Source organism: Megalops cyprinoides, chromosome 12 (genome assembly GCF_013368585.1).
Source record: "Megalops cyprinoides isolate fMegCyp1 chromosome 12, fMegCyp1.pri, whole genome shotgun sequence".
In the NCBI taxonomy this organism is placed as follows: Eukaryota; Metazoa; Chordata; class Actinopteri; order Elopiformes; family Megalopidae; genus Megalops; species Megalops cyprinoides.
In genome coordinates this window covers 28,803,625-28,825,923 of record NC_050594.1, presented here as the reverse complement: position 1 = coordinate 28,825,923, position 22,299 = coordinate 28,803,625, and the positions used below count along the sequence as shown (strand labels likewise).

Here is a 22,299-nt window from a genome sequence, read left to right as displayed (position 1 = left end):
ATTGATAATAATCCAGTGTGCTTCATGCCAGACTGTGTTCCTACTCAAATCAGAGGAGGAAAGAGCCACACAGAGGACTCCATGAACTGCTCCCATGCAAATTCTCCTCGGGGCCTTTCGTCTACTGTACAGTGGAAATTCTGTGCAACTTGATCTACGTCTGCACATTGCACTACACACAAAAAGCTATTCAAGACTGGCAAATGAGTCAGGGAGTGGATGAATTTAAATGCAATACAGTATTTTTGGCATCTTTTTTTTCAGGCAAGTACGACCATTGAAGACCCCTAAAAAACACAAGAAAGTACACTTTGAATATGAACTATTTTGCAGTTGTTTTATTAACAGGGTTAGTATATCATACATTCCTCAGACAGGCCACTGTTTTCCAATCAAAGAAATGACAGATTTTTTTTTTGACGCAGCCTCAGAAGGGACCCCTAAGTAAACATCAGTGAATTGAGCCTGAGTATGTCCTACTTTCTCTAATCATTATCTGAGTCTAATAGAGGTTCCATTGTGAGCCTATAGCCAGCATGGAAGAGCTTGTAAACGATTCATTTACCTCACTGCCTCCTAATCTGTCTAATCCATTTACCCCCTCCGATTTACCCTTCACGAGGCTGCACACCCACATCCGATCGCGCCCTGTTCTGTACAGGGCTGTTGTCAAGGGGACGGGAGCTACCAGCCTGTCAAAACAGTCATCCCAGTGGGAGTGATATTCACAGGTTATTACCCCACCAACAGGGCAGCTGGAACAATTGCAGCCCTGCTAGACACGCATACCAGTTTGTTCAACTGTATTCACGGGCATGTTCGTATATTACCCTTTCTTTGGTCTTGTAAGTGTATACATATGAAAGTGTGCATGTGTGTGCTACCAAATCTTTCCAATTTCATCTTTTTATCCACTGTGAGGTGTGCCTGGCCAGAGAGTAAGTTGCACTGACAATGACAATTTACTACAAACTGCATGGTTTATCCTTTCTAGATATATTATGTGCTTGTTTTAAACATCTCAGAGTATGCAATGCTTGTGAACATATCAGCACTTGAGCGAAACTCAGAGACCTGACTGACGACCAAAGTGAATGATGACATGCTCTTCACTGCCTCTCTGTTCTATGTGATGATTTATAGGGGAGCAGCCATTTGGGAGTGACACAAAGCTACTGGAGTATTGAGACATTTTGTAAGACAAAAAAAAAAAAAAAAACAAGACAATGAAGAACACTGTGTCCTGACTCCGGGACAGTCTCTGTTATTATGAAAAGGTGTGTTTTTCAGTTAGGGCCTTCAAAGCTTTGTGCAGTTGCACACTGAGTGTGTGGTAATTTTCTCCATGACACCGACAGGCCCACCTACATCCTGGAATCCTTCCCAGTGTCAAATCTGGTATTTGCATGAAAGAGGCATGCTGGTTTGCGTAATGAAAATGAGCCATTCATCAGCCCCAACACACTGGAGCATCTGTGGAATCCAGACTGTAAACTCCCCATTTCGATGACCACACACACTGACCTGAAACACCGAGAGGCTGCTGGTTACTGCGAGATAGCAAAGGATATACAACACTCGCAAAGTAGATTTAACTTTGTCATTTTTTCCTCTTGCAGGTTGAATAACACAATAGCTGCTATGGAAGAGCTCCAGTCCTCAGGAAAAGGTAGATCTGCCTGTGGACTTAGCTAAAGACAGACAGCTGAAGAATTCCACCACTGTAAGCCCAATAAAACATGACCTGGTCAGTGCTGAAAATTCAATTCAGGATTAACAGGTGCAAACAATAACAGGAACTTTAATTTAATGATTTCTTCTTGTCCTAATGCTATCTGGGAATGAGACTAAAATTACACACACACACACACACACACACATATATATATATATATATATATATACACGTAAGAGACTGAACTTGTGGGAAAGACAGCAAACTATTATTGGGAAATGCTAAGTGCTTTCTTGGTAAACAAAGAAGGAATTTTCCCTTTTAATACCCTCTGCATACTTATGAAAGCTTCCGCCTGTAAGTACATGAAAATGGTCCATAAATTCTCTTGTACAAACTGTCTTTGTAAACATAAAACCTATGAGGACCACACCAAACAAAACAAAAAATAAACATGAGCAAAAAGAATAACACACAAACAACTACATAAAAGTGATATGATAAATTAACTCATCAATGACTTTCCTTAAAGCATTCAATTCAAACTCCAGAGACAAAGAACAACATAAATTGGTTTGGCAAGTATAGCTGCACTGAAGTTCACCCCTCTTTAGTGAAGCAACTATTGACAGATCAGTAGCACTCTCCTATATTACGACAATAGATTTCATTTTACCAGGTTTAGTCCTCCATACAAAATATCATACTCAATTCTACACAACACTTTATTGGATGAAATTAGCAAGAACAAATATGAGCTAACCTATTTGTAGTGTTTAATGATGTCAAGAAAGTCTACAAAGGAATGCCTAATTTGTGAGCATCTGGTTATGATTTAAGACAAGCTGTCATCACAGTGTTAATTTCTCATACTCCTGTAGGAGACCCTCTCTTCCCACAAAAAAGCACATAACAAGCTGGAAAATCCAACACTCTAATTTACTGACTGGTACTTTCGTGCGCTGTCACTTACTCTTACAAAATCCCCCCCAGAGCCCAAAGTGCCCATTAATCAGTTAGCATATCCTGAGCGCCTGGCGTCAGTTTGATATCCTTTGGGTCGTAAGTGAAATTACTGGCTGCTCTACATCTTGATTGAGAACTTCAATCTCTCAGTGATTCCCCCCAAGCCCTTGTGCTCTTAACTTTCAAGAGAGAGGCTTCTTCAGATACTCATCTAGCTGGCACTTGCAGCTAATTAGCAATGAGAAGTAAGGTAAACCATGAATGGTTATTATTGCCAAGATATCCATAACCTTTTACACTGCTCCCCCCAGGGAAAGATGTCAATCTTCTCCTGTATTCTCCTCAACATTTAGGATGGACTTCCCAACACCAAGAGCACACCGCTGAAACTCCCCAAAAAAGGTGACTTTTATGCCCTAATGAGGACAAGGTCCCACATCATCTTTAAGAAAATCCCTCATGCTTGCTGCGCCTGGGGTATCCAGCTCCTCCACAGAAAGCACATAAAATAGAGGCGTACTCTTCGTCCCCTTGGGAAAAAGACTTTGCGTCTCAGCAGCAATGAAAGATGAGGACCGCTAGAAGACGCAGGAGGCGACATGGGCGCTTCAGAAGCCTAACCACAGGCTCCTCAGGGACCAGAGACTGCAGACACCACCAGTGGCACATTCCATCACATGCCATAAAGCCCAACTCTACCTTCCCTTTAATTAGACACAGGCTGAGATTTTCTCCTACTAAATGCTTCAAGGGAGGTTGATTTTTTTTTTTAACTCGCCTGTGCTGACAGGGAAAACCTGGTATTAGAGATTAACCTGTTTTTCTAAAATTAGTCTGCAATTCCCCCTTTGTGCTGTGAGCTCTACATTTCCAATTACTTATGACACCATGCCAAAAATTTCCTTTCTTTTTATATTTTTTACCTCTGGACCATTAATCAACACTCAAGAGTAGAGTGTTCCCCTCTTAATTTCTCATGAAATGAGTTCATACCGGGTCAGTTGCAAGGCTAAACCATGTGGCTTTACAGTGTTTAAAACAATGGGTTCTGTATTGAATTCAGAGGCATTACAAAAATACATTCTTGTGGCACTTGGAGGAGTAGTTTTTGCAGTTAAACAGTTTGGTGTCACAGCACTTTGTTTACTTTTGTGGGATTCCTGTCTTTTATTAGCACTTTTAAACTGGTTTTACGAACACGTTAATCATCGGCTCTGAGGTCAGAATGCACGCCTCATTGGAACCTGTGACTAAACCGCGCATGACCGCACAGTGCACTGCAGGACAGAAGAGCTCAGGTCACCTGCTGAGTATTCACCTCACATACAGACTACAGGTAATTACAGTGAAGCTCTCATTTGTCTGGCATCTGATGGTCACTTTATCAGCAGTCTTCTTATGTTTCACCAAATGTACTCGATCGAGAAATGGGTATCCAGCTACATCCTCACAGACAACATTCTTGTAGAATAACATAATCACGCCACTATGATGCCATGCAATGTGATGTGTTGACTGGGTGGCTGCGTATTTGTGCCTCTGGCCTTTTCTGTGTGTCGTGACAGCACAGGTGGAGCACTGATGTACCTCTTATGTACTGCATTTGCCGTGCACAGCAGTCTAGACCCTGCTATTAGAGATCTTACCATGGCTGCCTTGTAATTAGCCATGATTAGCATGCCGAACATAATGTGACACACCTCTCGGCAGCCACAGAGCAACTCCTGTCCCCAGGCTGTCAAATGCTGAAACAGCTGAGGCAGATGAAAATCGATGAAGCCGAAGGAAAACAAAAATGTCAACAAGGGAAAACATTTCAGATCTAATCGTCGTCAAATCAACTGTGTCTCGGTATTTCTTTCTCTGCCTGTACCCCCCCCCCAGGGAAATTCCAATGCTCTAGACAGAGGTGAAAGGTCACAGTGGATCTGAACAAAACACAGGGCTGAAAGGCCATCAGATAGGGCACTAAAACTGCACCAGAGTGCAGACTCTTTTGACATCTATGATCATTTTGAGCTCTCCCTCAGATCCAATAAATCGTCATTGCCAGAGCTTAGACAACCTAAGTGGTCTGGGGCCTTGCTGGTGGACCCCATCAGAGCCTGAGCTGAGAGTGCCCGCACTCACGAGAGTAAGACAACAAAGTCTGTAGCGCCTGTTTCTCACACCACTACATCCAGTGAGCCATGAACCAGAACATTTAGCATGGTTTATCCTCGGGAACCAGGAGCAATGTAACAGACAGAATGAGAAGCAGCATCATGTGGTGTTGTGACTAACTGAGCCCCACTTCTAAACAGACCATTTTAGATACAGCATTTCCACCATATGGACTGGCCTCTTGACTGCAGTCAGAGAGCAAAATGGAAATAATCAATATAACACTGTAAAGATCATTTTGGCCTGTGGCCTGGTTGTTAAAATGCTATGCATCTGATCAAATCCTGTGAGGTTTCAAATAAATGAGGTCAAACAAAACATATGCCTTCTTTTAAGTACTTGTAGGCTGCCTCCCTCTCAACTATCAAAGTAAACAAAAGAGAGACTTTGGACTGCAATCAGCACTGATGTGGCCTGAACAAACCTGCAAGAGGACTTTGCGTTTCTATGACTAAATTTTCCCTGTTGAGGCTTTGTTAGCTGTACGTCTGTAGGTGGAGTCACCGATCCTAAATCCGGAGCAGTTTCTAAGGCAACAACCTTTGATGTCGGCAAAGCCGCACTTGGGAAGAATTGGAATTGATTTTGCCAATTAAGTTCAGCACGGGAAAATGAAGAGAGAGGGCCAGTTACAGAGCAACTTTGCAGCAGCACTGCCCCCCCCCCCCCCCCCCCACATCACTTTCACGTCACTCATCACTGTGCGCTGAGCCTTTTATAATCCACATCCCTGAAAGACAACACAGGCCATCTGTTGGATAGGTGATTGGTGCTTCCTGATTGTAAACTTTATCAGAGGGCTGCCAGAGCATCATGAGTTGTGTGTCCCCCATTAACACGCTACCGTGGTGTCGCGCCCTGGTGACACACTGGCTGTGGGGGTGCTGCTACTTCAGTGCAGTGGGAGAAAGGTCCACATTAAATAGTGGCACGTTCTTCAGGTTTCAAGGGCCGTAGTTCGCAGATGAGGTCACCTTATTAAACATGAGCCCCGTGTAAAGTCTCCTTGCCAACCGTCGGTATCTGTCAAAGCAGATTTGTCGTCCCAATTGTCCATTGTAATCTGCCAGGGTCAAGGCTTCAATGTCTCAATGACCTTTTGATGTGAAAACTCAACATGTGAAGTGTCTTCTAGTTGACATCTAAAACAACCTCTGATACATTTAACTGTTACAGGTTAAAAAAAAACTTTCAAGATCCTTTCAAAAATGTTCTATACAACTGCTGAAAATCATACCGTATGTGGGCCTCCCCTATACAAAGTCTTTGTTAAAGACTGTTACAGTGAGCTGCCATATAGTCATTCAGATCGAAATTAATGCACTTTTATGGTGGAAAAAGGCAATAAAACAGGTGCAATAAATGACACCATTGAGCATGACACCGTTTACATATAGGATGGTCCAACCAGGTTCTTATGACAGACTCCAGACATAGAGGAAAAAAAAGCGCTCGTTCTGGGCAACATAAGGAAATGACTCACATGGTGGAAAAGATTCTGAGGGAGTGTCCTGTGTCATATATCTAGCTGTTCTACTAGGGACAAAGAGAATTGGCCTTAATGGTGAATGGGAGCATTTTCAATTGTCTAACAAAGGTAGGGCAGCTGTAATCGAGGAAACTAATGGCAAACCCAGAATAGGCTGCTGTTACTTTACCATGAGTACAATGTGAGTACAATATCTGCATGCCTGGCACTGCTTCTGATTTCTGAGAGAGAAGCTTAGAGGCAGTTTTGAGTTAGACCTTCTGAGATTCCCACACCCTCGTAAAGTGTACATTCAGAGAGCAGTCCCACTTGCCAAGGTCACCCCTTTCTTTATATATCAGATTTCTAATGGTCTAGAAGGCCTGCTGTCCATCTGTGAATGAATCACCCTCTTCCTGTCTGAAGAGTGGGGAACTCTTGCTAAGCTTCCAATGGGCAAACAAAGCTACATTCCACAGCCCACCGCGGGGAAAGAGGTTAAGAAGACTCCAGCCCCTTTAGGGTTTGCTGCGCATGGACACCTCATCTACCATGCTTCTGTAGGGCTTTCCTGACTGTAACTTTGCTCTTTCAAAGCTTCACCAGCTGCTGTGGGACCTGACAGAGCGTGCTGACTGGTAAGGGAGGAACAAACGTGCTTCCCCCCAGTTTGAGGTTTGCCAGTTATTAAGTGCCTCATAAATAGAACTGAACTTGAACTAAACAGTGGAAAAATACAACCCTGGTAATTCATGTTAAAATTAGACTTGCTTGCGTAATATATCTTGTGGACTCTTCTTTACCACACCACAAACTGGTGCAGCCAGAGACAGTAAGTGTGACAACATGGCTGAAATTGCGTTGCAATTTGCATTCTGAAATGCGTTGTGATTATGTTACATATGGACAAAGGTGGCTTTTGTTGAGACCTGATGCAAAAACAAAGTTTGCAACAAAGAATATTCTTTGATGTGTTCTAAAATAAATTATGCCTTAATCTAAACCACGCTGACTAATCAATGGATCACACTGTAGCCTACAACCTACATATTTCTTGGCATTAAGACTTGTTCACAAACAAAGAAAAGAACAGTACAGAACAAGCTACATTTAATTGAGCATTGTTGCACACACTGTGTTCAAAACTGATCTAGTCACACTTCTCAGGACAGCCTTGCCTTTGGTGCATTAGGAAAATGAAATGGGTGTCCCTGAAGTGAAAGGGAGACTTTTCTTAACACATAAAACTACTTCTAACCAAAGAGGTGAATCTTAGCTGGAATGTGCCTAAGTTGGCTTTGTTTACCTTAACACAGAGCAGAGAGTTCCATTTGACACATACATTCCTCCACACTCTTCACCCCAATCAATGGTCCCTCCGCAGAACCACCCCGCTCACAGCTGCAGCGCTGTCTGTCCATAAACCTCCAGAAAACAGGGAGCTCACCCAGCGACACTTCTGACCTCTCCTTACGATTAAACCAGTCCACAGAGCAAACATTTATCCATGGGTTCAGAGCAGACAACACTCACTCTTCAGGGGTTTTGCATCAACTCAAGAAAAGGGAGGAGAAAGAACCGTTTTACAGTTTTCAGCCCACAGAGAACTGGGATGCAAGATGCTTTGGTCCCTGCCCACCCCCCCAAAGGTGACATGCAGAACCCAGACACTGGCCCCTTTTGGCAGTGGTGGCAGTGTGACGCCTGCAGAGGAGAAAGGGAGCCATTGACACACTGGCATTCTTCGGCCAGAGCCTCGCTCAGTGCCAAGTGCGTTAGCTAGTAGAGGGGGAGCGGCACAATGCAGACTTAGGAACATAAAGAGGCTCTGTGCACGAGAGCACCGCCACCATAGCACACATCAGAGCCTTGCATTCAAAGTGGCATTTGCCTTTTGGAATTAAAAAAAAAAAAAAATCACGCCTAATTAAATAATTTCCACATACAGGAGCAGGTCCCCTTTCTCCCCACTGCATGCAAATGCACAGGCTGCCGGATTCATGCTAATTGTCCTTGATTCAGAAACATTCCTGCACTTGCCTGGGTTTGTGCATTAAAAGGTTTCAGCTGTATAAACGAGGCAGGGCAGAGAGAGCTGCCAGGAGAGAGGCAGCCGCAGACAAAGCCTCTCTCAGCCAGGCTGGAGCTGGCAGGCAGGGACCGCTGGGCTTTGGCAGCCTCGGTGCTCTACTTCTTCAATGCTCCGCACTCTTTATTTAGTATAATGCAATAAAGTTTGGCTTGCACGGATATTCTGCCTTTTTTGAAAGTTTGCCATGCAGCACAAGACTAATGAACTCATGAACCTGGATCTGAAGTGGGCAACCCTGTTCCTGTAGTAGCTCTTTTATTGTGTAGCACTGCACTGAATACCAGCTTCATTAAGCCCAAGGCTGTCTGGCAAAGAGAGAACCAAACACATTGGCTCCTTGGCGTCAGGATAGTCAGTCCTGCTTGATGTCTATCAGAAAGCACACCTACTCAAGGTCTATCAGAAAACATTCCTTGTGGCTGGGATCAGGGATGAGGGTGTGCCTTACCTTCACCCATTGGGACCTCATATGACGTGCTGTGGGATCCTTCTGGCATGGCACTGGGCCCTCAGGAACTGCCAAGATGCAACAGAGGAAGGTCACAGGTTAGATCTGCAAGGATGGTCAGCTGCATCATGGTTACTCTCAGAACAACACTGATTTACAGCTGCACATCAGCTCCACCACACAACAGTTTTTCCAGCTGAGGTGTGACTGCTCATCAATCCCACAGTGCACTGCGGCTGGGATTTGGCAGTCAAAACATAAAGAGGAAGTTCATATCCGCTTTCTGACTTTATTCCTGGTGTAACCAGTGGTGGGAAAGTCACAGAGAGACACTTTTGCAATTTTAATTTTCTGCTTGTTTTCAAAGCCATGTGTTTTATTAGTAGTTGTCACCTGGTAATGACATGGTTTAGTCCTCTTGTTATTACAGCTGGTCATTTTTAACACAAACCAAACACGTCTGGCTGACTGATAGGGGATACATCATCACACAGACAGGGCTGTAGAAATATCCCCCTCAGTGTGCAGGTGTTTGGGGGAGTGTGAAGGCAAAGTGTGGAAATGTACATAAGAGCTTGCACCAACCATTTTCTGCAGTTTTCTTATTTTTTTCTTTCTTTATTTCATTCATATCGTATTACACAAATAGCAGTTCATAGTTCGCGGTCATAAATCACACGTCATAGGACTGTGACTGATTGTTTGTCTGTATTGATTGGCACAGCTTGCACGTGAGATACATTATTATATGCAACACATAACAGAGCACAGAAGCACGCAACAATTAACAGGATGAGATGCTAAATGATCCTCCAAAGCATGGGACTTTCAGGGTCTCATCTGACCTCATGGGGACGAGGGGGGAGGCAGCTGTTTGGCAGCGATGCAGACTCTGACTGTTCCTATGAGAGGAGTGCAGTGTTTGTTGTGACGTCTGCAGGAGAGGCGTTAATGAGAGACGTCGCATGAGCCACACAGACAGAGGGCTCACACCAACGGCCAGGAGGGGGCTGCGCCCAGACACCCAGGAGTTCTGCATCCCCGTATTACACAAACAAGCATGCCTACACACACACACACACGCACGCATGTGGCGCGCACACACACACGCGCACGGCACACACACACGCACACAGAAGTGCTTGCATAATCACACACAGCCACAGACAGACACATACAAACACAGACATACAGGCATACATGCTCAGACATATACAGTTGTGCACATTCGCACCCACACACACATTCCGTTACTGTTGCTTTTCCAACACCCAGAAGGCAAAGCGAAGCACACGAGACCAAATAAGTGAACTGATTGCATATTATCATTTCTGTGCATCCCTTTACACAACACAAAACTTCAAAACATGTATATGAAGATTGAAAAGCATTACAGTTAGAGAATTTTGCTGTAGCAAACCAAACATTCATTACTGTGTTGCTTTAACATGCACTAAATTAGTAATCTCTCTTAATAACCTCAGAAGAGTGCCTCTCTCAGCCTGAGGTATCTAGTGATTTAATCTCTAGCTGCTCCTGCTGTGAGTTGGTTAGTGCCTCCTCGTCTATGACGCCAAACACGCTTCGCCGTTCACTCAGACAGGCTTGTCAGTCATGCAGAGACTGCAGGAGGAATTGGACACAGCATTCTAGATATCTTCAGGACTTAAGCCGTTACTTCCTGTCACACAGCCCTTCTCCCTCAGCATTGTGGGAGATTTGTCGCTCGGCCCCGCCTGCACATTCCTCAGCATTTGGTCAGATGTTCCCACAGACTCTGCCTGCTCGAGGGGGCAAAACCTGCCACACTGCTTTGACGCCATGGAGCTCAGCCACACAGCAGTACACAACATGCTCTTTCTCACCGTTTTAAACTGGCCACAGATTCAGGGTGAAATTATGCACTGACAGTGATGGCAATAGCATCCCCAATGCAAAGCAGTTTCTGAGCCATTCCCGGTCTAGCCAGATGCAGGTTAGCAAACTGAATAGAAGGCACCAAGGCACTACTTTCACTCAGTAACATGCTCAATGACATGGTTCTAGTAAAACCAGGAATTTCTCAAACTGCTATACATTGGGAATGCCATTTCCATCTCCATGCAATTTCTCAATGAGCTGTTTCTGATGTTAAAGGCACAAGTGTGTTGCATATATACTTAACATGCCAACACAAATGGTATTCATGGCACATTCACAATATATTCCTTTGTAGACATTTTGTTACAGTGCCTCTGCCTTGTCCAATAGGTTTTTTCCACCCTTTATATAATAGGGGAAACCACCCTAGAAGCGCTTCCTGATATGGTGAATATCACCTACCGTTCTGTTCCTGCCTGGCAAATCCTTCCTCCCAGAGGACTGCGAGAAGGAGGGAATATGATGCTGTTCCACACTCTCTCAGCTCATACGCTCTGTTATTCTTTCATTAATTTTCACCTCAGATAACCTCAGAGAGGAGAGTGCGAGCAAACAGACAGTGGCACATCTTCCTCTCTTCATTTCCTCTCTCACCTCCATTTCATCGCGGACATTGAAATGGTGCGAGAGGCGGGGACTCGACACAAGCAGACCCCTTGCTGAACCTGCACGCAGGACGGTAGTTATCCTCAATTGAGTCCGAAGGCCATCAATCTGTTCCCCCACGGTTGGCAACCAGGATGTTAGAAGGGCGGGACAATTTATTTAACCGTTTTAAAGTAATCCTGGGATTTGCCCTTGAAGTTCCCAGCGTCAGACCTGCTTCAAAAATCCTGATCCAGCAAAACTGAGCAGAACACACCCAAACCAAACAAACTGGCAAGTATCTTTGGTTTCTTTTTGTACTTTTAAATGCAAAGGAAGCACCACTGTGGTCTGTCAAGTGCACTAATCACCAAAATGTTGCAGGTTTCACTCCCAGTAAGGCACTGCAGTACCATTCCATAGTGGAACATATGTATATAGCAGATTCTTGCTTAGCAGAATCCCTTATACAGGGCAATTTCATACATACACTTCACAAAGTGTCTACCTACTAGTCATAAGTCAAGTTCTCTACCTCTGCAGCACACTGCTGCCCTTCTGTACCATACTAACATGGTGGATTAGGCAACATTCCCAATCCCAAGACAACCCAATCACAGGCACCAACAAACTAAAACCTGAAGCCAGACCATGACAAGCCTTTCACAGCTCAAAGTAGGAACTGGCTCTCTTGTAATAATCAACTGAAAGTTTTAGGTGGTTCCCACAACAAACAACTGATCCAGGATCAGAACATGCACCCAACCACTAACTACATTTTTTTTATGTTCAAGCCAGCTCCAGAATAGGTGTTGATTACTCTAGCCTCATTTGATTGTCATACTCAGTTCAAGCGCAGACTGCAGTACCTGCAAGCCCCTGCAGATGTCACCACGATTGCAGTCACAGTGGCCAGCAGTGATACAATGCATATGACATGAAAGTTACTGGATTCATAAATCGCTGTATTAGTGTACTCAACACTCTGACTGTGAGTACATTATGAGGCATGCTACCCCTCTAGCGTTCCAGCAATACATTATGAGTTTCAAACAGCCTATTTGAACAACCAAAAACATTGAGCCACTTACCTTGAGAAGAAACATTACACCCTGTTTACCATTGTCAAACACCACATTAAAATAAAACTGGGAGATGATGCATGTACCATACAGCCATTAACCAACAGCCTGCGCTGAGAAGATCAATTCTGAGTTGAGCTGCACGGACGACTATCTTATCGGTGTGAGGAGGGAAATTCTTCCCATTCCGAAGCACAGAGCCGCTCAGTGCCGGGTGCTAGCCCGTGCCAGGCGCTCACGGACATACGGTTTTCAGGCCGAGGCTGAAGAGGCCTGTGTGTCCTTGGCCAAGGCTCTTCTGCGGGACTCACAGCTGTGTGGCACAGCTGGGACCGAACCAGCCCACCAAGGCTGTGATCGGACCTTCAGGGCGCCGCCTAATGGAGCCGAATGACTGACATACCTTGAGAACACCAACGCAGAATTAAACGTGATGCTAAGTAAAAAAGCACGCAGACAAGTAGACAAGCTCCGCCCTCACCGTAAAAGGAATGATTTCAGTGAGGTCAACAGGTGCTTCAGTTGCCTGGGTTCAAACACTCCAGCAGCATGGACTGCATTCTGAAAGTGAATTCTCTTTTTTTCCCCCCCAAGTGTAATGGGGTTCAAAAGTTCAGAAGCCATTTCTTCACTTTCAACCAGAGCTTCTCAGCAATGCTATTCTCAGCAAGTGATGGGGACAAATTGTGACATGGTGGTGCGCAGCAGAATGTCAAGTTCCCACAGCGCAGTTAATTAGGGTGTAGCTATGTACGGCGATGTTTTCTCTCTGAACTGAATTAGTACAGATGACTGACTTTGAAGGCTGGTCGATTCCCGGTGAGCCTTTCAGACAATCACATACTCCACTCTGGTGAGATCAGAGGAACCGGAATTCTTCTAGGATTAAGAACTGCATTGTTCCAAGTGCCCTTGCTGGCCATTGCCCTGAGCTGACAGCCAGACCCGTTTAGCCAAACCTACCATGGGGGGTTTATCAGTTAAAACGCATGGGAATGTAGGCTGTGTAAACAAGTGGTGGCTGGGAAATGCTGAGCACAGTTGGCGATGTTAATGTTTTCAGACTGAAGAGCCCTGCTTTGTGCTGTAAAGAGTGTAAAGGGGTGAGCTGGGTAACTTGATTAAGTGATGGAGAACAGTACGTCACTCTCAAGGGGGATGAGGTGGGGGTTAAGTGATACGTCTGGGTAACCACAATAAACAAACAAGCGCTAGCTTCCCACCCCCAAGTCACATGACTACACATAGTCGAGATACAAAAGGCCCCATTCTGCAGGGCCACACTCTGGCCTGCTGGGCAATGACTCTGTCTCATAATGCCCCACACACAACACACAATGCAGCACCCACACAGGCCTCAGGGCCCAAATCAGATGAACCCACACAAACCTCAAGGCCCAAATCAGATGAACCCACAAATGGCAGTGCCCAAATCAGATGAACCCACACAAACCTCAGGGCCCAAATCAGATGAACCCACAAATGGCAGTGCCCAAATCAGATGAACCCACACAGGCCTCAGTGCCCAAATCAGATGAACCCACACAGGCCTCAGTGCCCAAATCAGTTGAACCCACACAGGCCTCAGTGCCCAAATCAGCCAAACCCACATACGTCTCAGTGCCCACATCAGATTTCGGAACACGAGGTCTAGTCTGATAGAAACTGTCATTTAAATTAAGCTCTGAGTTAATACAAATGAATACATACCTATTGATTTGTTTTTCTGTCATTTCTCCTTCTTAATATGTGTGGTAACAGGTAGCACAGCACCACTAGATCTTTGTGGAGAGAAAAGGTATTGCACAGAAAAGTCAAGCACGGTGTACCAAACTTGTCTGATTAAGTTTCCACAAAATCTCAAACAGGTTCCTTTCCACCCACTTTCCACTTTCTTTTCCAACTGCAGCTAGGAAACATCCAAAAATGTTTTTGTGTATTTAATAATAAAAGCATCATCTGTTGTATGAAGTTGCTTATGATACAATATACTGCAATACTGAATCCTAACCCAAGCAAAAAAGAAGCTAAATTTCCTGGTTTATGACAGACGTACCTTGTCTCAACTGCAATGTTGCTCAAGTTGTGAAATTTTTCAGGTAATGCGCTGGTTACTGGCCTCTTTTGCAAAACTTATTTGATGTCACAAAAGGAGAAAATAGGCTACCCACCGCAGCTGAATTCTTCTGACTACAGTACATTTCCATTTTCAGGACAGCTATTAGTGGAAAATTTATGAAGTATCTCACTCTAACAGCCACCACAAAGAATCTCAAGAATCCTTTGACCCCATATCATTCTTTGTTTTGTTATGAAAAGGAGCCATCTTTCTGGTTTGAATTATGCAAGCCTTGCAGGTCACACCTTTGCCTGTGGGAAATAAAAAAAATTCCCACAGTGAAGTTCATTTCTCCCAGAAAATTTGGCAATATCCAGAAAACACTAGATCACCAGGCCAGAGATGAATTCTGTTAGAATGAAGGCCAATATAAAACAGTGGTGCAAACTCTCAAGGCCTTACTGGCCTTAAGCTAAAAGCCAGGCCCTCAAATTTGGAAAAACTGTGGAAAGGAAACAGACATATTGTAAGATGGGATGTGAGTGCGAGAAGACACTGACACACAGAAAGAGATCTGCTGAACAATCAGACAGACTGTGTGTCAAAGTACTTGAAATTAACCCAGCCTCAACCAGACACATGTGGAGAGCCTGTCTTCCCACAGCTAACTGTGTTCTGAACCCCTACTATGGCAAGCTGAAGCTTGTTCTCTTAATTGGACACAGATGGCAAAAAATCTGAAAAAAGCAAGTGACAATTAGGCGCTTCATCTTTTTTCTCTCCACTTCTCCCTAAGCTTATGACAGCAGTTGTCTAATCTCCCCTGTTTCCACCAGCCAGGCTTTCTGGACTGCAAGCATGCATACTGAGCGGAAGAACTGTTGGGTGAACTGCATAGGCCTACTGTACTAAATAGCACAGGAGACAAGCTATGAAAGCCCTGCTGGAGGATTCATATACAACACTCTGTCTCCTGGGAGAGGCCCTAAGGGTCACAGACAGTGAAACCAGTCACTGGGAGGAAGGAAGTGACATCACTAGAGTACCATGGGAATTCATCCTTAGAAAAATTACCAACGGTCATTCTCATACACTCAAACTGTCAAAAATGACTCTCAATCTCTAAATAATGGTACAAAGATTTATAAACAATGGGGATGAGGATGACTCTTCATTTTGCACTGAATAAGCAAACCTCCCACAAGGCCTTTTAGAAGTGAGCACTCCCACCAAATACCAATTGATGAATGGAAACCATGATCTAATAAGATACATGAACTCAGTACAACACTGTCTCTAACCTTGCTGTTTACTCTAACCTGGCTGAGTGATCAATGATTTTCCTAGGGAAAAAGACTATTTAAAAAGCTTCAAGCTCCATGAAAGGGGTATCATCAGCAACGACTCAATTCTGGTTTTTCGTGTCGGGAATCCTACTGCAAATCCACAGATACATGCAGAGAGGGTAGCAGAAACATCAGGGAAGACTTAGTTTGATGAGTCCCACTTGGCTCTGAGCAGTGCAATATCTTAAAATCACACTCCGGAAAACAATCTAACGAATTAGCAGACATTCCGGGTGGGAAGCTTACCAATGAAGTGTTGGGAATTAGCTAAAAATAGCCCTGCTGGGTATGGACCACCCCTTGGTCTCACAGTCTTCCTGGCAGAGAGGAAACACAAAACCTCATCCAAAAAACATCAGTCAAACAAGGCCCTGGGGATGCTGGGACTACTACACAAGTCTTCTGGGATGGCATCAGCCAATCAGAGGCCTTCCTAAGCGCTATGTCATTATGTTTATATTATGGAAAGAAAATCAGAGGGCAAACTGATATGCACACATGAACTCTAGTAGGCTGTGAGCTGAGACAAAGTCTTATTATTTCAGTGGTCCAGTCCTGTGTATTTTGCCTGACCTCTTTCTTACCCCCTCCCAGATCTCTAACAAACACACTCTCACCAGTGCCGTTTGGTTGCTCCTTTTCCCACGTCACTCCTCCAGTGGTTTAGCCATGACACAATTCACAGGGCAGCACTATTTGCTCGGACTTAGGAAGGCAGAACAAACCACATAGAAAACTACAAAGTTGGCCCACTGGCCATAGGCTTTTCTCATCTTCTCTTTCCAAGCAGGGGAGCGACTGTGTTCAACACAGGGCAGGGGCAGAGTGAGAGAAGTCTACGGTCTAGTTCCTCAGAAAAGGAGAGGTAAAACCACTGCAAATGCAGGCCCTGCATTCTGCATTATCAGGCGACTTAAATGTACTGTCACTATTCTTAATGTAATGAACATTTTTCATAAACAATACGTTCTGCTAGCCTATTGAAAAGAGACACGACTGCTCAGGAAATGACTTACGCTTCTCCATCTCTTTAGGCAGATAACCATCAGAGTCTCACCTCCAGCTTTTTGGTCTTTCAACTCACACAAAACTCAGTCTTGCCTCCTCCCAAATAATGACAACCTTATTACCGGCTGTGCAGACTAATGACAAAGGATTCCCAACAAAGATGCAGAACACCATATGATCATTTGTTTCTTTTCTCCATCCCTGAATCAAGGTCACCGCTGTATAATTACATTTCAGAGTATGCCGTTTAGATTCAGGCGATAAGCCTATCTCTGGATACCCATGGAGCCAGGAGAAGATAAAGAGTGCTGTGCCTTGGTGGTGCACGTACTCCCAAACACAGTGTAATTTGTTAATAATCATTTCCATGTTGGTTCCAAATTGTGCTGGGAATTTCAGACAGCCTTGAAGGACGAGCCCCATGGGGACAGAAAAGGCTCATTTTTAGGCAGGGTGTGTGGGGGTGGTGAATATAAAATGGTAGGGATGACTTCTAAAGCATCACACTGCTCTGACAAGCTTAACATGAGCTTTTATCTTGATTACCCCCTTCTTTGAGGTCAACATGTTGTTTGATTGTGAGATGAAAAGCTGTTTGGAAAGCAGAGGCTATTTTAAGTCAAAGTGTTCAGAGGACTAGACACACACCTTTGAAATGCAACTTTGACCAATAATCTATATAGGTCATCGCACTTCTCATGACCTATCCAAATTTGGAAAACCTTTCCTTGGGTCATTTAGTCTGCCAATTTCCCTTTTCAACACTTAAGAGCAGCTAGAAAAGGTTTGGTCTGCTGGAGTATGGTGAATCAGGCTGTTGGAGGTCAACCTCAAGAGTACTTATGCATAAGCTGCACATGTGATGGTGCTTGACTATCTGAGGGATGTGGAAAGCAATTACATGACCCTTCACAGAACACTATCAGGTAGATACAGAAAAGGAAACCAACCAGTATATACGTATATGCATAAAATGAAGTTGTAGGTATTGCTGGTCATCCAGGATGCTGTTGTCTGTCAAGCAAAATATGTCATTAATAATGGCTGACCTACATCATCATAATCAGCAGCCACACTATGGCACAGAGTGTAGGGAGTTTGCAAGATTACTTACTTACTTACTTACTTACCAGATGAGCCACTGGCATTAAGAACATACTTAACCTGAATTCCTCCAGCAAATATCCAGCTGCACACACAAATTTTATATTATGGGCTCTATAAATACATGAAGCCACCTACTAAGCAAGCTAATAATTAATAATCATCATTAGCAGTGGAGCATTACTGAGTAGCAAGGTCAGCTCTGATAGCTTCCTGAGGCCAGACCAGCTCAGACTGTAAATGAAGAAAAACTGGCTAAAACTGGCTAAAACTGGCCCAGAGCAGCACAAGTTAGACGAGCCCAAGTGGTAGTCCCCATCGCATACCAGATCACTACCTTCAGACACTCAGCATTTGAAAGAATGCATCCCTTTTGAAAACCTCTCAGTGACAAAAATTCAGAGACCACGATTCAATTACAGTGTTTTCTTCAGTGCTGGCGAGCTTGGAACTCATGCACGGTGGAATCATTTGGCATTCCTTCCCACGTGATCTGTGTGTGGCATTCCTGCCTGGGATGGCTACAGCCTTCTCTCTGTGGCGACAGTCGTGTGCTTGGCATTGACTCAATGCTCTGTGCCCCTGTTTCAACCACCTCCAGAGGATAAACAGACAAGTGCTGTGAGTTCTGTGCCCAGCAATTTAGAAGAAATGAATGCTCCCCCATAAGAAACAAGGAGAAATCCACAGGCATGTTAATGTGCCTATGACGTGCATGGAATCTGTGGAAATGTACATTGCCAGGACCGGGAGACATTTTATATGCAGTATAGAGTGACATATGCTTTTTGGCCAAACTTAAAAATCGCAGACCGTATACTAACAAAGACAAAGAAAAACAGCCTGGCAGGAAAGAAAGAAAAAAATCCCCACATGTGATGCATGAAGTGTCTCCTGACAGCACATTTTCTGGAAACATGAACAACTAGATTACAGGGGTCAAATGACATGGGCCTATGTGGTTATTCAAGTAGTACAGCTGAGAAAAAGATATGCTGCCTTTCTACAGTATATCTTCTTACAAGGACAACTGACCAGGGTTATTCTTCCTTTGCAGTGAAAAGACCGAATCGCTCTTCACCCAAACCCAACGGCTCTGACACATGACGACAAGGTCAGCAATCACGCAGGAGTGGCATCCAATACTGTCTTTTTGCCCCACTTGAGCTTGATTGGTTGCAACTGTTTTTCCCTGTTCTTGCAGTGGGAAGACTCCCAGAGCCACAACGCCTGCATGCCGAACCATGATCCTGCACACATGCCTGTCGCTGCACACTGGAGAATTCCTAACATTGAAATGCTGGCTGCCAGGCTGCTCGGTGGGGTGGCTCAAAGTCTTCACTTGTCATGCTGCAGGCACCGTTTCTGAAGCAGCCCTGGTGGCTGGCCCTTTAAGTGTGAGCCTTTACTCTGTCCCAAGTTCTGTGCGACTCTTTTTTCACAACCGTATTTGCCAATAGGATTTTACAGCTCCATCACCACTATAGTGACAGCAGCACTCAGATCCCCTTCAGAGCTCCCGCCCAGTCAAACACACTAAACAAAGCACTCAAAAGAGGACAGATAATAGCTTAAAGTTTTGTTTAACTTCTAGGTTTACTTCAAAATCTGTCACTGTAACACTGCCTCGGGCTTGTGGCACTGTCAGTCTTCTGAGAGCTGGGCTCCACATAAAATCAAGACAATTTGCTCTGACTGAATCTGGCTTCACTGTAATGAGAGGCATCTATTAATAGGAATGCCATCATGTTCTGGTCTAATATTTAAAGCATTTTCAGAACGGAAGACTGAAATAACCTTAAGATTTTCACTTCCTGCACTAAATGAAAATCAGGAAACACGCATACCTGATGAGCTTGCAATAAGAGACTGCAAAACTACCAACTACATTCCCTTAGTGGCAGAATAGAATGATTCCTCAATGTGATCAGTACAGTGCCATTCTTCTGAACAGCAGGTCCAAATGCACATTAATTCTAAGCATTTGATTTCTCTCAGTCTAATTTCTGCAGATGGGAGGGATGAGTGAGTCATGTGTAATGTTCTCCTGCCTGTCCTTACAAAGCACTTCTGCAGTACATCGAAATGATTTGCAGGAATCTCTCCATTCCCATTTACTTTTAGATGTCATTCATGAGCAGAAGACATATGAGCTCGCAACATGGCGCAAGAAGTATCTTTCCCTGGCATAGTCCTTATCTGCAATCAATGACACAGTGAGTGCTCTCCAGTACCCCAGTGTGTCGGCTATCACCAGGCAGCCTGTGCCAGCACAGAGAGGAACTGGGTGTGTCCACCGCTCAGAAGAAAATGGCAACACAGCTCTGACAGTTGAGACCTATTGTTCAGCACTTCCCAAAATCATGCTGTTCAGCCTCACGAATGTGCTGTCCCTTACATGCACTGGTCAAGCCTGCATGGGGTCTGGAAAGTGGCAGACAAGTGAGGACAACCCTGCTGGAGATTGATCTCTCTGACTTTTTCCAACAGGCCAGACACACACGTTTTTCCATTCTCTTAATTGTTGGTGGGAAAATTCCTCTAACTAGCTATATACGGTCTGAAACATCCATGACCTCCCCTTTTTTGCCTTTGCACAAGCACAGCTAGGTTCTCATGAACTGGCAATGGAAAGAGTGACAACCCTGCTGGCAATGACTCATTTTCAGAGGGGATCTAAATTGATCAGATGAGAACATTTTATTTATTTCACCAATAATAGCCTGCCGAGCATGAAGATGTAACAGTAACTCCACAGGCTGGAGAGAATCACCATATGGTCTAACTTTGAGGCATTGCTTACCTATGACAGACTGACCATTCTGAACCCAACTGCTTACTTTTTGTGTTTCTGCCCATTCCTGCCCTTGCCCAGAAGCATGTGGCTGACAGCACAAAAACCAATCAGACAGTTCACAGTAAATACAAGCAGAGCTCAGACAAGGCTGTGTTAACACATGACATCAGTGATCCATGATACACTGATTCTGCATCCTTTCACAACCCCCTAACTATATTTAAGCAAATATTTTTCTGCACTGTGACAGAGCCTTTCAATCTGTGTCCTGCCCACTGCCATATATGAGCAAAGTTCAACAAAAAGAGGTCATTTTTTCCTACACAAATTGCAAAACCTTTCTGTGCGCACAAAACTGCTCACCTGGTGACCCTTATCAGTCAAGAAACCACTGCCAGGGATCAGCTGTGTCCAATAGTAAAGTCTGGAGGTGATAAGCTGCTTTACAGTTCCTTACACCTGTACTGAATTAGCAATGCATCTCTCCAGTTATCCAAGAGATACAACAATAAGCCAATTACTGGGGGTAATCTGCTATACTGTAGGGAAAACATCCACCGCCAGCACATGGCAGCCCCAAGAGCTAACACTGAGCAAGCACACAATGGCACAGTTGGCCTTTTAAAGAAGAGTTATGAGAAGCTATGAGAAGGTGCAGCATTCAGCCCCCAAAAACAGGCCTTACTATTATTAGGCCTTGTTGGCCTTCATTTAGTTTTGAGCAAACACGAACCGTTGAATATAGCCTATACAGGAAAGGACCCACCCTCCTTCCAATCTGTGAAAAAAATCTTCCGAATAGCTGTGCTTCACTTCCTGGCATGACTGGGGCACGACAGGGGGCTTTTCAGAGGTCTCTCCAAAAAAGGAATTAATAGCTTCAAACCTGTTAAATGTTCCCATTGTTAGAACTCTACTCCCTTTTGTGCTGCGTTCCATGCATTGAAAGGAGGTGCAAGTAACAGGGCAGCTTGTCTTTGTCATGCGTTCCAGCACCCAGCTCCGTGATGATGTCAGAGCATTCCCTGTTGCTGCAGGTAGGACTGAACTGAGTTAAGATGGGACAGTCAAATCCAGCAGGTTCTTCTCCTCTCCTCCAACAAATACCACTCTAAAAGCCATAATGCAGCAAGCAAACAGAGTACATACCGTTATGTTAAATCTACAGTGACACACATCCACCGCGGCACTGCTGCTGTACCCCTGGGCAAGGTAATTGCCCCAGTAAATATCCAGCTGTATAAATGAATAATGCGCAAAAATTGTAACCTTTGTAAGTCACGATGGAAAAGGCTGTCTGCTAAGTGACAATGTAATGTAATATAATCCAAAAGTGTAAGGCTAGCTAATTTTTACACAAAAGGCTGCTAGAGAGAGCTTGTGGGAACTAAACTGTGTGCATATTGCGATGGATGCATTGGCTTTAGCCACCAATTCTATTGGGCAAAGCCAAGTTAGCATTACAGGGGCAATAATGTTGACATAGATAATAATTTACAGATAGAGGTCATTGTTACTACACAACAGAGTTCTTGTCCCCATACAGACCCCTCACCTTTTGAAATGTCACACCAAGCCCATCTCCT

General features: G+C 44.3%; 1 protein-coding gene across 1 annotated transcript in view; it reads right to left on the bottom strand.

The window, feature by feature from the left end:
* LOC118786529 (pleckstrin homology domain-containing family G member 3) overlaps positions 1-22,299 on the bottom strand; it is a 70,463-nt gene that overhangs the window by 46,726 nt on the left and 1,438 nt on the right. Inside the window, exon 2 of the mRNA XM_036541621.1 lies at positions 8,813-8,880. Coding sequence (XP_036397514.1) covers positions 8,813-8,861 — 49 coding nt within the window. The 5' untranslated portion in view covers positions 8,862-8,880. The remainder of the gene's footprint in view (positions 1-8,812; positions 8,881-22,299) is intronic.